General features: G+C 44.9%; 1 protein-coding gene across 3 annotated transcripts in view; it reads left to right on the forward strand.

Annotated features, from left to right (window-relative positions):
* Positions 1 to 14,867, forward strand: part of DNM3 (dynamin 3) — a 512,631-nt gene that overhangs the window by 490,646 nt on the left and 7,118 nt on the right. For 2 of the 3 annotated variants that reach the window (XM_058660671.1, XM_058660672.1), the window contains one exon: positions 13,110 to 13,699. The exons of the other annotated variant lie outside the window; for it this stretch is intronic. In XM_058660671.1, coding sequence (XP_058516654.1) covers positions 13,110 to 13,179 — 70 coding nt within the window. In that variant the 3' untranslated portion in view covers positions 13,180 to 13,699. Of the gene's footprint in view, positions 1 to 13,109; positions 13,700 to 14,867 lie in introns of those variants that run through there. 3 annotated transcript variants of the gene reach the window in all.

Consider the following 14,867-nt stretch of genomic DNA (forward strand, 5'->3'; position numbering starts at 1 on the left):
ACAAGTGCCAAGATAGACTTTACGTGGCCTTTTTGTTTTCATTGTGACCCTTGTCTGACTTTTCCAAACACCAGGATTGTGGGCCTGTCAAAGAAAAGGCAAAACGGAAGGACCACCACGAGGCATGGTACAGTAACACAAACGCAGACAGGTGACGGTGAGCATATCAGTATGCCACTGGCAGCCCTAGTGCCAACTGCCATTCAGTTAACCCCACACAAGTGCGGCCACGGCCCGTGGCAAATAGCAGCAAGTAGCTCTGCTGCTCTGCTTCGTGGGGCTCTCAGCTGCTCAGGGAAAGCGTTTGTGGATTTCAGGGTACTCTGCTTGCCCTGGTTTCTCCTGATGGATGGAGGCAGACAGCCAGGACAGGAGTCTGGCAGCAGAGCCACTGGCTGGTGAAACCCAGGCAATGCTGACTCTTCTTCCTGCGGCCTGTCACCAGTTGGAATCTGCCAAGTGTTCCTGTGCACATGTTGGTGTCAGCCCAGAGAAGGGAGAAAAGAGCCCTCCCCAGGTGACAGACACACACCCCGTGGGGGCTCCTGTGTTACCCGCACGCTCCTGCATGGCCCTCAAGCAAGAGTGAGTGGCTGTTAGAGGGAACCCTTCACATTCACACAGTCCTAGTTGCACAGTCTGGGTTGCAGTGGTTTCAGGAATCCAACATCCATCAGGCCTCACGGTTCTTCTCATTCTAAGATGGACCCAGACAGCAAACTGTAATTACCAGTGGGCTCGGATGGCTTTCTCCTTGCCTCTGACTTATCAGCTAGTGGGAAGTATTAGACACGAGATTTAAACAACACTTACTAGACTTGCCGTAACCCCTAACGGCCAGGAAATTCAAAATGAAAATGTAAATGCTGCCTGTGTGCAGAATGTGCCCGAAGTGCTTGTCTGCAGCACAAGCTGACAGAAACTGAGGCTCCGCTGGGGGTCGAGAGCTCTGGCCTGCTCGTATAACCTTATTGCTGCTTACACATAGACATTTTAAATGCCCAACTGAAATCCTTTAGCTTGCTTGTGCCAACATACTGTAAGCTTTGTCTGCGGGAACCTCTGAGACCAAACACATATTTACACCCTTCGCTTGCCAAATGAAATCCATCTGGTTTACCCAATGCTGTTGCAAAAAGAATGCTATTCTTTTGGCCAGTATTTTCAATGCAGTCGAGGGCAGGCTGGTGTCGGGTAGGCTTTGGGTTTGAGAGAATCGGCTTGTTTAGTGATGTCACATTACTGAAGTAGTTAGATGGGCTTGAAACTGCTGGCAACTCCTACTCAAGCTAGAAGCCCTCCGTAGGCACAGCCTACAGCCACAGAGCCTGAAGCAGCCTTGGATCATTGCATGCAACTTTATTTTCTCTCTGACTGCACAGCTGTGATCAGAAAGGCCTCTGACTGCTTCATTTTCTAAGTTCCCACAAGCACTGGGAAATAGCCACTCGTGTTTTCTGCTCAAAATAAGGAGTTCTCGTGAATTGTAGACAGAGCACAGCCCATTCAAAGATTTTTAAATTTTGTTTTAATCTTTATGAAAAAAAGGACAAGTAGCAAAATCCTGTGTCTCTTTTCCTCAGTGGTCAGGCAAAGCTTCCTCCACGTGCAGAGCTGCGACCCCGTGTCGCATCAGCTCCACACTCCACGTTTCCTGCTGCTCCTCTGGGAACTAATCTCTAGAAAGTAAGACAAAGTGTAAGATCTCTTCCTGCTCTTGTTGGAACCCACTGATGGGCAAATTAAGATCTGGCTTAGATATCAGCTTCCTGCCTGCTCTTCTGGTGCAGCAGTAATATTTTAGCAGAGAGAGAGAGAGACTAAAATAATGCCAGGGTCACCACCAAGCAGAAACACCACCACAGGACAATGCCTCACTTGATGACAGCTGGAAAACCCAGAGGAAGAAAGGCCCGGTGAGAAGGCCTCAGGAAACCTTGAACATAAGCTGGGATCACACATGCCAGGTGTCTCCACCATGTAAGCATCGCTTAAACACTTCAACTGTTTCCTTGAACTCAAGAGGAATGTGTGTCTCACCTAGCACAAGCCCGCTCTAAGAGCGAGAGATGAGAAAAAAAAAATTTTTTTTAAAGGATTTCTCAGGATAGAGTTCACATTAAAATGATTTCATTGAGAGTTGGTTATTTCTGTAAGATACAGTCTGTACTGTGCAGTTTTTACGTTTCTATGAAGACTACTCTCAAAGCCAGTTTTAAGAATGAACAAGTTTTTCCTTCATGTAAACCTACACTTAGGAACTGTGCTCCTGGGCCACACCCTGGTCTTCCCACTTGGTCAGTAAAACACCATTTACTGAGGAAAAACTATTTTTAAAAAATCAGAACATATCTATAGACTTTTAAAAGCAAGTGGAATTCCTTTTCCTTCTCAGTAGTGTTGGAAAATATTTTAATAACTAAAATAGTTAAATTTCATGTGAGGCAAATTCCATGGTATCATAATTATTGCTCCTTGGAGTGGAAAACTTAGAGAAACATTGGCACTGCAGTAATTTCCCTCCACATACCTGTGTCTAAATTCAGAAGAAAACCCACGCTCCGAATGCCACTTGCATGATCTGAGCAACGCAACAGAGTGCTCAGGGCTGAAAGAATTCACCAGAAAACTCCTGCGCCTCAGCCAGCAGCGGGGAACTCACTGGAACACTGCATGGGTCAGTTTTGGGATCTGTAATGGTGGATGCTGGTATCATTGCCTGCTGGGAGCTCATATCTCAAACATTCAGAATTCTTCAATCACCATCTTAAGACTTGGAAACCAAGAAGCATATTGAAACTTCATTTGAAAACACATTTTTAAGAAAGCAAACTGTAGGGCTTTCTCACTTCTACTTCAGACATTGGTGTGTGACTCGTTACACCTGCAAGATTTCCCGAAGGTTTCCACCTATACATTTGTCCACATGTATATCTTTCTGTTCATGGAAATCTTTTGTCATGCACATGTGGTCATTTACGGTGTTGCCTCGTGGCAGTCCTCCAGCAGAACAACACTTGGAGGCACTCTCACCAGTAACAGTTGCTACTGTTTTGTTCCCAACCAGAGCAAGAAGTTTCAGAACATTCTAGAGGGTCACAAGGGATCTTTGCTGTTTGCAGACGCTCTCATAATCACCGTGTACTCTTGGCGGTTTTCTCTTACAGTGTTGTTTTTATCATGAAAGTTTGCATTTCTCAGCTTTTCCTGTTGCTTTAATGCCCCCTCGTTCAGATGTAACAGTGTGTGGCTGCGTCCATGAAGGCAGCACTGGCCACAGTCTCTCCTTCAGAGAGCACTGTTGAGCTAGAAAACCAGGACTTCAGGCTCTTCCTGATCATCGTGGCCCTGTCCTGTCCCTTCTCCGGCCCCCTCCTCCTTCCTGCCTCTCAACTGGACCATAACCCCATTATCTACAATAGTCTTCCTCTAGTCACTTTTGTGGGACACCTGCCAAAAGGATGAGGTAATAGAAGAAAATGTTCTGTCTTTTGGCCTCATTCACATACAACATTATTCAAAGCAGTTCTCTGTGGGTGAGAAGCGACTTGCTTTGTGATCCCTTGGTCTAACGTTCCAAAGGGGTCTGGAGGAACAGAACTGTAGCCTTTTTGGATCTCTTGTCAAAAATGGAAGTATACATGATGTCTGACTGGGCCCGTCCTCTGTGTAATGTTTCCAGACAGTTAGAGGTGTATGTGGAAATGAGAGCCATTCATTTATAAACACTGTGGCTGTACTTTCTCAAGCCGGGCTGTCTTGAAGCAGCAGCTCCGTGCTCACAGCGGCCGTGTCAGCCCGCGGGCAGTGTGAACGCTCTCTCCGGGCTCAGGGCAGTTCTTCTAAGAGGCAGAAGGACATATGGTTTCCATAGATTTTCTGTCTAGACTAGCTTTACGTAGTGACTTTCACTCTAGTTAACGTTTCTGTAGGAGGTTGTATAAAACTTTAAAATGTGAGCATGCCGGTAGAGTGTAAAACAAAAGGTTTGACTTGCTTGTTGGCGAGGGATTGAAAGGGATTGGACTGAAAGTTTCCTTTGGGTTAAGTAATTCTGATCACTGCATATGCGCAGTCATCCGGTCCAGCCCATAATACCGTCCGCAGTGGAAAGGCCCACCCTAAAGCTCCCAAAGCCGCTAACTTTATATGTCCTCGCCTTTCCGAGTGAGCTCTTTGTGCGTCTGTCGGGTGTGTGTGTGAGAGAGAGAGAGACAGAGAGAGAGCTCTAATTCTTTACGTGACCCCAGGGTCGGGTGATTCCTTGCCCTTTTAGCACCAATTTTTACAAACACAGCGTTTCCCTCAGTTACAAAGAAAAAAGGTGTCCCCAACACTCCACACGCTGCTGAGTTAAGAATGTTCTAGTGTTTTCAACCAACAATGAAAACCTCATTTTAAGATGCCATTCTGTAGCCACTGTCAAAAGACTTACTTAGAAGCATTGCGACCCTTTAGAGGCTCGGAGGAACTTCTCAAACTGCCCAGAAATCTGTCATTTTCCTCCCTCTAAAAGAATCAATCCCGCACACTCGATCCCGGTTTAGCTGCGTCAGAGTGGACAGGCTCTTGAAGGGAAAAGGCGTGGGCAGCTCTGTCTCCCATCAGTACCATCACTTGGCTTCCTGCTAAGCGTTTAATTGGACTCACATATTTGTCCCCTGACATGGCAGCCTGCACGGCACAATGCCTCTGTTTTTCCGTTCCTTTTGAGAGGTTTTTGCATGTTAGAGCTCCTCCTGCTGGCTTTCTGTGTAAGTGAGCGGGATTTTCATTGGTAAAGGGCAACCCTTTGTTTTCACCACTGGGAACTGATCCAGTGGCCAGAAAAATATCATGTGATGTCCTTCAAACGATCCCGTTAATTCAACGGACAGTATCAGGGTCGGGTGGACATTGACAAGTTAGTCCTAACTCCCCAAATTCCTGTGCTGTTGTCTCTATTGCCGCTAATAAAATAAAAGCAATTCCAAGGTCAGCTTTCCTATCAACGCTTGTGACTCCATAGCCACTCTTTCAGGGGCAAGGGGCCTCACAGGTCCTTGCTGTCTCAGAAAGGCAGGGAAAGGATCTCTCGCCATCCCCGCGGGGACGAGGAATGCTAGATCCCTCGTCCTGGTGGCTTTTACTTCTTGTCCGGCCCTGGCCTCTGCCTGGGGCCAGCTCTCAGCACTTTCTGCCCCCGAGTGGTGGTGGGGATCCGCCTCCCTCGCTGGAGCCTGGAAGGCAGAGAAGAGGAGGGAGGTGAGAAACAGAGGGCTCCAGGGTCCTGGGCGGAAATAGTAGATCTCTGTGGGTCTCTGCGGCATGTCCATGTCCGTTCTGGGAGTTCTGTTTAAGAGAGGGGAGAGAGAGAGAACGGAAAGAAGGGAAGGAACAAATGTGGGGGGGAGGGAGTGGGAGAGAGGAGGAGGGAAGAATGAAGGGAACGGGGAGCTGTCACAAAGCCCGCTCTCCAGCTTGACTCCCTGGCCCCTCGCTGCGGCACAGTGCTCCGCCCTGTCCCTCTGAACTGCTTGCTTTGCAGCCCTCTGCCTCTCTCCCCACATAAGCATGGCCAGTGCCATTGTGTGAATGCCAAAGTGTTGTATTTCGTGTTATTCAGGCTGTAGTTTCGTGAGGACCTGGAGAATCACTGGGTTCTTGGAGCCAAGAGCAGTGCTTGGCTCATCTTCTCTCCCTCGCACATACCTTCCCTACTCCTGCCAGGCCAGGCCTCCCAGTTCTCCTGGCTTTCTGGGAGTCCTGAAAGAGACTGGGCCTCTGCAGCCCAGGCCTGTGGTGCCACTTCCAGCACTGGTGCCACCCTCGGCCCATGGCGGGCAAGCAGGGCAGTGGCCGTGCACACTGTGAGTCCAGCTCTTCACAGAGCCTGGCAACCAGGGGCTTCATAGGGAGGTGCAAATTACAAACTGAGCTGCCTTGTCATACTTAATCATGTTTGTCTTGGATTTAGCCCAATGCTCAGTATATTTTATGAACCAATTTACATTCTCTTATTCTATTCGATTGAAAATAATGGCTATATGAATGCTGTGAATTTATTTTTTACAAGTCGTGAGCTGAGTCGTGAGACTTTTATTGGACAAATCATCTTCCATGCTGCCTTTCCCCACAACTATAAAAATGTATTTATTTGTAATGTAGCCCTGAGTGAAATCCAGTCAGATATTTCGGACAATGCCGAGAAAGTGTGACGAGGCAGATTCTGTTACTGTGGGTCACAGAGACAATTGCCACAGGATATTACATGTTTGTATCCTTGAATTAAAATTGTGGACTCCTTTTCTCTTTATGATCTTAATTCAGATTCCATAAATTAACTCATATTTTTCCAATGACATACGTTACGCAGTCTCGGGTTCGTGTACAGGGGGTGCTGGCTGTCATGTGTAGCAAGACCCAGCGCAGAGACTCCCCTCAGCCCTTCACGTGGGCCCCACTTCGTCTGTTCTTCCCAACACTTACTGCACACACTGTCACTCAAACCAAAAAGGCCAAAACTATGTTGGCTAGCATCCCATAGAGGCTTTTTTTAAATATAAATTATAAAATAGTATCTGCTATGTAGATAAAAATCATGGGTATTATTGCCTTTAGTGCTTAGTTTCTTTACTCCTGGCTGTGTAGGACCTCTTTATTGAGTGAATGCTTAAAATGAGAAGTAGCAATACAATGCTGGATTTCAAACACTGTGGTCTTAGAGCAGACAGTTGTAAAGGATTCTCATTGGTTGACTTGGCACTTCACCTGGGGCTGTGTCCTGCCCTGTCCTGGACTTCCTGACGGGGCCCGCTGCCCTCAGTGGGGACTGTGCGGACCTGCCGGAGGAGGAAGGCTTGCAGTAAGGCTCAGATGAGCAGGTGCATATCAGAGTCTGGTGGTGCTTAGAACCCTTGAATGTAACCCTCCGTGACGCTACACGTAATCATGTGTAAAGCAAAGTCAATAGGCTTATATTTGTTTTTTTTATTTTTTATTAAATTTATTCATTAATTACATTGTGTTGTAATTTCATAGGAACTGGGATTCTCCCCACACTTCCCCACACCCTCCCCCCATGGTGGGTTCCTCCACCTTGTTGTGTAACCATAGTTCAAGTTCAGTTGAGATTCCCTCTTAGCAAGCATATGCCAAGTATAGAGTCCAACATCTTATAGTCCAGTCAAGTCCAACTACTTACTGGGGAGACCCTCTGTGGTCTGAGGGCAGAGCCAGCAGAGTATCATCCCGATCAAATAAAAGCACTAACATATTATCAGCAACAATTAACATCGTTATGGAATTAATTGACATAGTATTGAGCAGAATAGGCTTATATTTGAAGGCTCCAATTATATTTAGCAAGTACAACTTGAAGCATAAAGGAAATCTATCACATATCCTCTTATGCAATGCCCTGGGTGGCAGATAATATCAACCGGTGCCTTTTTAACAGCTTTGTCTCGCATGTGGAGCCTCCCAATGAATTAGGTTAGATGTAAAGACTCAGTCTCCCCGAAGATGAGAATTTGGAATGAACTGTTTAAAGATAGTAACTTTCTATTGGTTTTTCATTAGCAAATACGAGGTTCCTTAAGTAGTTATTCTGGTACTGAAAAGAGAGTTGCTGGAGACCACTGTCTTGGTGCTTTGACCCGTTGTGGGGCCTGAATCTAAAAGGCACCAGAAGCGTTTCTCCCAATGTTGCTCCTTTGTAGGATTCCCAGCCCTCGCCCCCGCACTTTCTCTTTTTGTTTTTATTTTACCTGGAAAGTCCATTGAATTGCTAATACAATAAGATCAAAATCACACGGAATGCCTTAGAGCTGGGCCGCCCCTTGGGGCAAGGTTGTTAAGTCCCTATCAGAGTGCCTGGTTTGAGTCCTGGTTCTTCTGCTTTGCTCCCAGCTTCGGCACGCCCTAGGAGGCAGTGTGTGCTGGCTCCAGTCCCTGGGGCCCTGGCACCTGCCCAGAGAACCAGAAGGTGCTCCTAGCCTTTGGCCTCAGTTGGCCCCACCCTGGCTGTCGCAGGCATTTGAGGAGTGAACCAGTAAATGACTCTCTGCCTTTCAAAGAAAATGAAAAATAAAATAGGCTTTAAAAAGAACAAAAGTTATTCAAAATATATAGAATCCACTTGGGGAAACAAAGAAGCAACCGTCCAACCCCTTAGAAACTTTGGGACACACCAACAACCTGCATTTTCACAAGCACTCCAGGGAATACTGATGCCAGGCCCAACTTGAGAACTTTTGTCTGAACTGCCCACATAGCTGAGTCAAGGTCGTGAAATCTCTGGGAACACCTGCGCTCTCCAGAGTTCCCACTTCCTAGCCTAACCAGGAGTGAAGACCAGGCCTTTTCAGCGTCAGTGCCGTGCTACCTAGGAGTAACAAGTGGAGCAGCAGCAGTTTCCTCACCCACATGCAGATGGAGCAGAGCTGTTTGCTCTGTCCAAGTCTCCCCAACAGTCTCTTAAGACTGGCCCCACATCATGAACACTCAGGATCAGTTAACCCAACGGACAGATGACATTTTAGTTCTTCTCTTTGAGTGAAGCAAACAAATAGTACATTCTTCTGTCTTATCAATGAAGCCAGTTTCTCCCCCACAATGCCACCCACCCTGTGTGAGCACTTGACTTACAAAATCTGTCACTGTCCAAAATGCTGCAAATGGTCCAGCCCTCCAGCTATAAATACAGCTTCAAGTATTACATCTTTTCCTTTGATTTGGAAGCAGAAACATGGTTCTTCTATCGTAACCATAAACCGCCCACATACAACACAGTGTTTCAATCAACGCTAAATGATACAAGATGCTCCATTTCAATATAATGGGTTACTTAATGAAGCCCATCACCAAACAAAGCCACTGAGGAGAATTTGGTACAAAACAATTAACTTTGCTTTGCCTAAAACAAACTGTCCTGTGAGGTGAAGGTCTTTGGAAACGCTTTGAATGGTTAGGAACTGGACCAATGAAATGAACAGTAAACCTTAACTGCTTTTCTGGTGTTAAAGCTGGCAAACATCTTCACCTTGCTTGTTATAAAAATTCACTCGGAACAGTTTAATGCTCCCCTTGACTTACTTGCTAGTAGAATTTTACATAGAAATTATTGGGTTATTTTTCATCCTTATTTTAGAAATAACATAACATAACTCTGTGGGATTGTTAATTAGGAGTAAGTGCATGTCCAGGTTTCTTTAACCAGAAACTGGGGATATTCAAGAAGCCATAATTATATTCAGAGAACATGATATAAATGTGATCTTTTATTCTTTTATTCTTTCAGTTATTATCTCCCCACATAGCTATTCACATCAAAGCCCCAGGGACACCCTTTAAGAGCTAACAATGAATAGGGTGCCCTGATGCATATGTTTGGAAAATATTGTGATCCAAAGACTATGGTAACATCTGGGATGTGATGGGAAGGAGACAGACCCTGGCCCCGACACACGCTCTAACACACGCTCTCGTCTCCGGCCTGGCCACCTTCCTGCAATTTCCTGTCATGCTCTTGTTGAATTAGCAGCACCTCCGGAGTGGGACTGAGGTCCATGAGCGTTTACCGCGCTGTCCGAGCAGTCAAGCCTTGCCATGCTCTGTCCTTACCCTTCAAATCTTGCCTTCAATCTCACTTTCATTTCCATTTTCCTTTTCTCGATACATGCTGCACATCTGTATAACTTCCAAGGCTTATTTAGCAGTTAAAAGCATGCTTCCCCTTGCTTTGACTATGCTGTGGTGTTTTCACGTTTCCCCCGTGATGTTCGCAATCTTTTCAATGAGAGAGTTCTGGCCCACTCTTTGGTCCCAAGCAGAGGTGAGGATCTGCTCCTTGCAAGTGCAAACCAAGACCTGCACAGGTGGTAGTTGTCAAGGAGCCCATGGGGAATCATGTCTCAAACCGCAGCTCTCAGAGCAAAAGGAAGTGTGTCTCTTGTCTCAGGAGCAATGAATATGCAAGAAAGGAAGTACCTGTTATAATCAGGCACAGTTTAGAAGCATGTTTAGACTAATTCTATATGGAATGGTAATAAGGCTCTCTCCTAGGGCAGAGAGATCTGTGTTAAACTTAGAGAATGGTCGGTATCCAGCCCATTCTTTGGCACTCATGCACATCCGTTGAGCTGGCTGTGGTCATGTCTGGCTCCATCTGGATTCTTAGGAAGACTGAGGTGACCTGTCTCATCTGTCGAAGGCTCAGACTCTTGGGTGCAGATTATAACATTACTTGTGTATTTGTCTTATATTCTGCTGTGTTTCACTGCAGCTTCTCTCTTAAAATCATGCATCACTATTTAGCATACAAGGGGTGCCTGGAAGGCCTGGGTCACACACAAAACTCGGGGCCTTGTGTTCGAGGAGAAAAGTGAAATCTAGAAAAGTGCAAGGGGTTAACGATTCAACAACTTGACAGTTGAAGCTGGATACACAGTGTTTAACTTTTGATTCAGGACTCCTTGTGTAAATATATATGGCCTCAAATATAAGCTTCTGAAGAAAACACTTCAAAGATTACATCCTTAGCCTCATGTGTCCTGCTTACCTTGGTCTGGCGTACCTAAACTGTAACCTGGCAAAACACCCATGTTAGCTGTGTTCATTCATTCTTTCATCCATTTGTCCATTATTCACTGCCTTCTAATCACATTCTACTAGCTGCTGAATATACATGATAAATGCAAACAACATTCAAAGTGTTGGGGTCACAGACCTTAGCGTCATAACACAGTAGGCAAATGTGTGGCCCAGGCAAAGCAGCACTCGGGAGGTGAGGAAGCATGACGGGCCGGGGGCGGACTTCCTAGGAGACCAGCAAGTGGTGTTTAAGCTCAGAATGAAGGCATCAGCTGCGAACCCAGTGGGCATTCCTTGCTTGGTTATAAGCCGTTGTCCGGGCTTATGCGTTAAACAATTTCTAACACACATACTGAATTAGTAGTTTGAGATACACTTTTTCAAATTCCCGTTACTAAGTCCTTTGTTGGAGCCTCTGGTTGTCTCCCTCCTTCTACTTCAAATTCTGGTGAACTCCCTGTACTTTCCCCATAGCTGCTGCATTGCTGAGAATGCATTTCCGTGGGTTTGTGGTGGTTTGAGAGCAGGAGGCCTATTGTGTAGTACTTTTTTCAAATAGCTATGGAAGCATTAGAAAGTCAAATACTTTAATGTAAAGTCTCTAAGAGTCTCAAGTCTACATGCCACTTTAGCTTTTTTTCTTTTCTTTTCTTTTCTTTTCTTCTTTTCTGCCAAGGCCATGATTAATTAACATGGTAGGACCAGTGGATGCCACAAGCATTCCTAAGTTGCTTGTTACTTCCAGAAATCACTTTATTTGGTTGTCCAGACATTTGGTGACTGCATGTCAAGCAACAAGCCAGACAGACATTGAAGGAATATGAAGATGAATAAGAAACAGTTCACTTCTGATTAATGAAGATAAACATGATAATCCCAATTAGAGTTCATTGTGATGCCTGATATAGAGATATGTTGAGATGCCATGGAAGCCATTGTATCAGAGCAGGGAAGTTGGCCAGGGACAGATCTACTGAGGCCACTCGAAGTTCCAGAAATGAGCAGTGGGCTGCTTGCATGTAACACCTTGTTAGCCACTATATGACACAAGTATCAGTATTCTAGAAACTTCATGTAATGCAGGATCAAGAATCAGGTCAGAAACAAATATAGCCTTTTAAACTACTCTGCCCTACCAAAAGGGCAAGTGTGTTTGCACTTGTCCAAAGTAACAAGGTAATTTGGGAGGGATTTTTTCCCAGTGGAGAACTGTCAGAACATTTCAGATGATCATGGAGGCCTTTCTGCATGAAGAGACCCTGTTGGTTCATCCAAACTAAATCGCTGTTATGGACTGCATTGGTTCTGTTACGGTGCCTGTAAAATGTCTCTGATTACACTCTTCAAAGCTGACCACCTGCTTCACCACCGGGCACAATGTCAGACCCTTCCCTCCCCAGGAAAGCTTTCCTTTAAAGCCTCAGCCAGTTTTCAGGTGCAACAAACTTCACTCTGTGAGTTTGTACCTACGGGTTCATTATAGTCACGTTAATCAACAGGATCTCTTCTGCTTGATTTGTGTCCTGACCATCTAATTTTACAGTTTGTGATTTTAAGATATTCCACAGCTATTTCCTTCAGCTTGTAAGTGACAAAGACACTTGACTTGATCCGTGCAATGTTTGCAGTACAGGAGACGTTCCATGACATGACTCTAATTGCAGAAGGAGTGCTTCTGAAGACACTCTGGTGCAGCTTTTTTCAAAAAGAAGGGTTTCAACTTGCAGTTTGTTGAATTTTTGGAGGATATACAAATTCTTTCCCAGTGTACTACATACGAAGTCAAGTAAGCATGCATATACAAACTTACTAATGTGTTTAGGAAGTGAGTACAGAGTCAGGGGGAATAGATAAGGTTCCTTGGCGATGCCACAGCTTTCACATACAGGAACGTGTCATTACCTGGAACGTGTTCATTCAGCATGCTCAGCTATCAGAAACACCATCACCAACAATGTAAGCAAAGTTGCTTATGATCTTTAAAATCCAAATAGGAACTAGAGCTCAATCTACGTTTATATTAGAGAACTCTGAAAACCCTGCTTTCTAATTTCTTAGTGTCCTGCAAGTGACAGCCAAAATGTTGACTACACCAGAGAAAGCTACTGTTAAGACAATGAGAAGTGGTAACTGACACCCCAACCAAAGCAAAAAAAAAAAAAAAGTTGAAAAATCCTATCAGTAACAACTCCAAGGTCATCATTGTCCGAGATGTGATATTGGGGTAGACACAGCATAGCACAGTGTGCGGTAAGCATTCGTGTCAGTGTTGACTGGGACATGTGTAGCACATTTCAGATAGCTTTTATTTTTATTCACACTAGAAGGGAAGAATTCGATCTTAAGAAAGAGCACCTATGAAAAAAACATCTGATTTTCGTTAACAACCGCTGGAGAAACAAAGCATGACAAGGTTCTGGTCAGCTGGGGCTGCAGCCAGTCCCAACGGCCTGTAGGCGCATGCGCATGTGCATGATGGCGGGGACCAACTCTGCTCGTCTACTTGTTTCTTTACCTCTCTCTTTCTCTCTTTCTAGCCGGAGACCACCCCCATCACCAACTCGTCCCACTATAATCCGTCCACTAGAATCTTCCCTGTTAGACTAAATGAAGTGTCTGGCATGGCAATTAAACCACTAATTATGTGCAAGCAACCTACCTGATAACCGTTGCAGTAAACCCTGAGTAGTCGCATGTTGGACATCAGTAGGCAGGTAACCAGCCTCTTCACCAATGCATTCATTACTCATCGCCGTGGCTCCTAGGCTCAGATCTTTGGGGTTTGAGCTCTTGAAAACTGGTGACCTTTCCAGGCTTTCCAAGTTGCATTAACCAAGGTAGGTTTGTAGAGCAGCCCTGCACTTCTGATGCCATTTGCCTACTCTGGCATTTGAAACTGCTTTGGACCAGTCTCCCAGGTTAGTTACCTGGTAGTTCATTAAATAAAACTGAACAGGTGTAGAATGGCGATCTTAAGACCTAAGCGACATGCACACATTTCTTTTCCCACATTGTAATGAGGATGGCAGGATTCTGCGTTTGAATGTAATGTCGCCACCTACGAAATTATTACCTACGTAGCTCCTCTGACCCCTTAGTTCAGAAAACTTCTAGGAAGTGAAGTGATTTTTTTTTGTGGGGGGGCGGTTAGAAGTAGAACTTTTCCAGAAGCACAAGGTAGTCTGCAAAGGAGAAACCTACACTGTTTGCTTTAGAAAGCGCTCATGCCAGTGTGCTTTGCTTCACGCCAGAAGCACGCACAGCAGTGATCCAAACGTCATTTTTGTCAGTCGGTCTGTAAATTTGGCTCATTAGTTTCAGAGTTCAGGGAAGTAGTGGGGGGGTGGGGGGCGCAAACCTATCTCCAGAACTGTCTGGAAAAGCAGAACCATTACTCAACTTTAAACTCACTCCTGGTGGGTTGTAGTGACAGACAAATGAGGAACATTTGATTTTTTCCAGCTGATCTGGGTTTTTATTTTTTACATGACTAACAATTCTTTGACACTAACTCCAGTTTAGTGGTAGTACTACTAGTATTGTCATTAGTTTGGTTGAAGCAAAAACATTCTGTTCCCTGAGACTTAGTAATTCCCTTCTATTCTTTACATAGAAAGAATGATGTAAGAGTACACTTCAGCCAGTCTTATGTGAGGAGTCCTTGATCCTTCTTGAGACTTACTGCAAGCTAAGCACATAAATAATGGTGCCTTCACTGGAAGAAGTCAGTCAGTGAGACTCCGGATCAGTGGCGCTATTTCAGAGTCCCTGCGAGATCACGCCACGAAATGGAGTTGAAACATTGAAATCCTAAGTAAATGCTCAGTTTTCCAAGATTCCTAAAATTTACAAGAGTGGTTTAGCCAAAGTGTCAAGAGTTCATTCTTAAAGCTAAGTTTTGAACTACCTAGGACCAAATGATTAACATGTAGGAAACAGCCAGGAGCCAGTTGGAATTCTGTCTGCTAACTGTTCCCAGACAGCAGAGCGAGTGTTCGCTGAACAGTGGAGCCCCAGGACACTATTTCATATTCTGCAGAAGTAAATCCAGTATTATCAACTGAAGTGTCTCCCTTTGAAAACAGCAAACATGATTTGTGTAGTTTATATTCACAGCAGACACCCATAAAGTATGAAGTAAAAAAACAAAAAAGAAACCTCTTAGCCATTATTAAAAAGAAAACTTGCCAAGTTGAATGAAACTGTATTGAATTGGTTCTGAAGGCTTATAGCCAGCCCACTCCTAATTGGCAAAACTCAGTGAATACCACAGTTATTAAAATAACATTTCAACT

Source organism: Ochotona princeps, chromosome 2 (assembly GCF_030435755.1).
Source record: "Ochotona princeps isolate mOchPri1 chromosome 2, mOchPri1.hap1, whole genome shotgun sequence".
Taxonomy (NCBI): Eukaryota; Metazoa; Chordata; class Mammalia; order Lagomorpha; family Ochotonidae; genus Ochotona; species Ochotona princeps.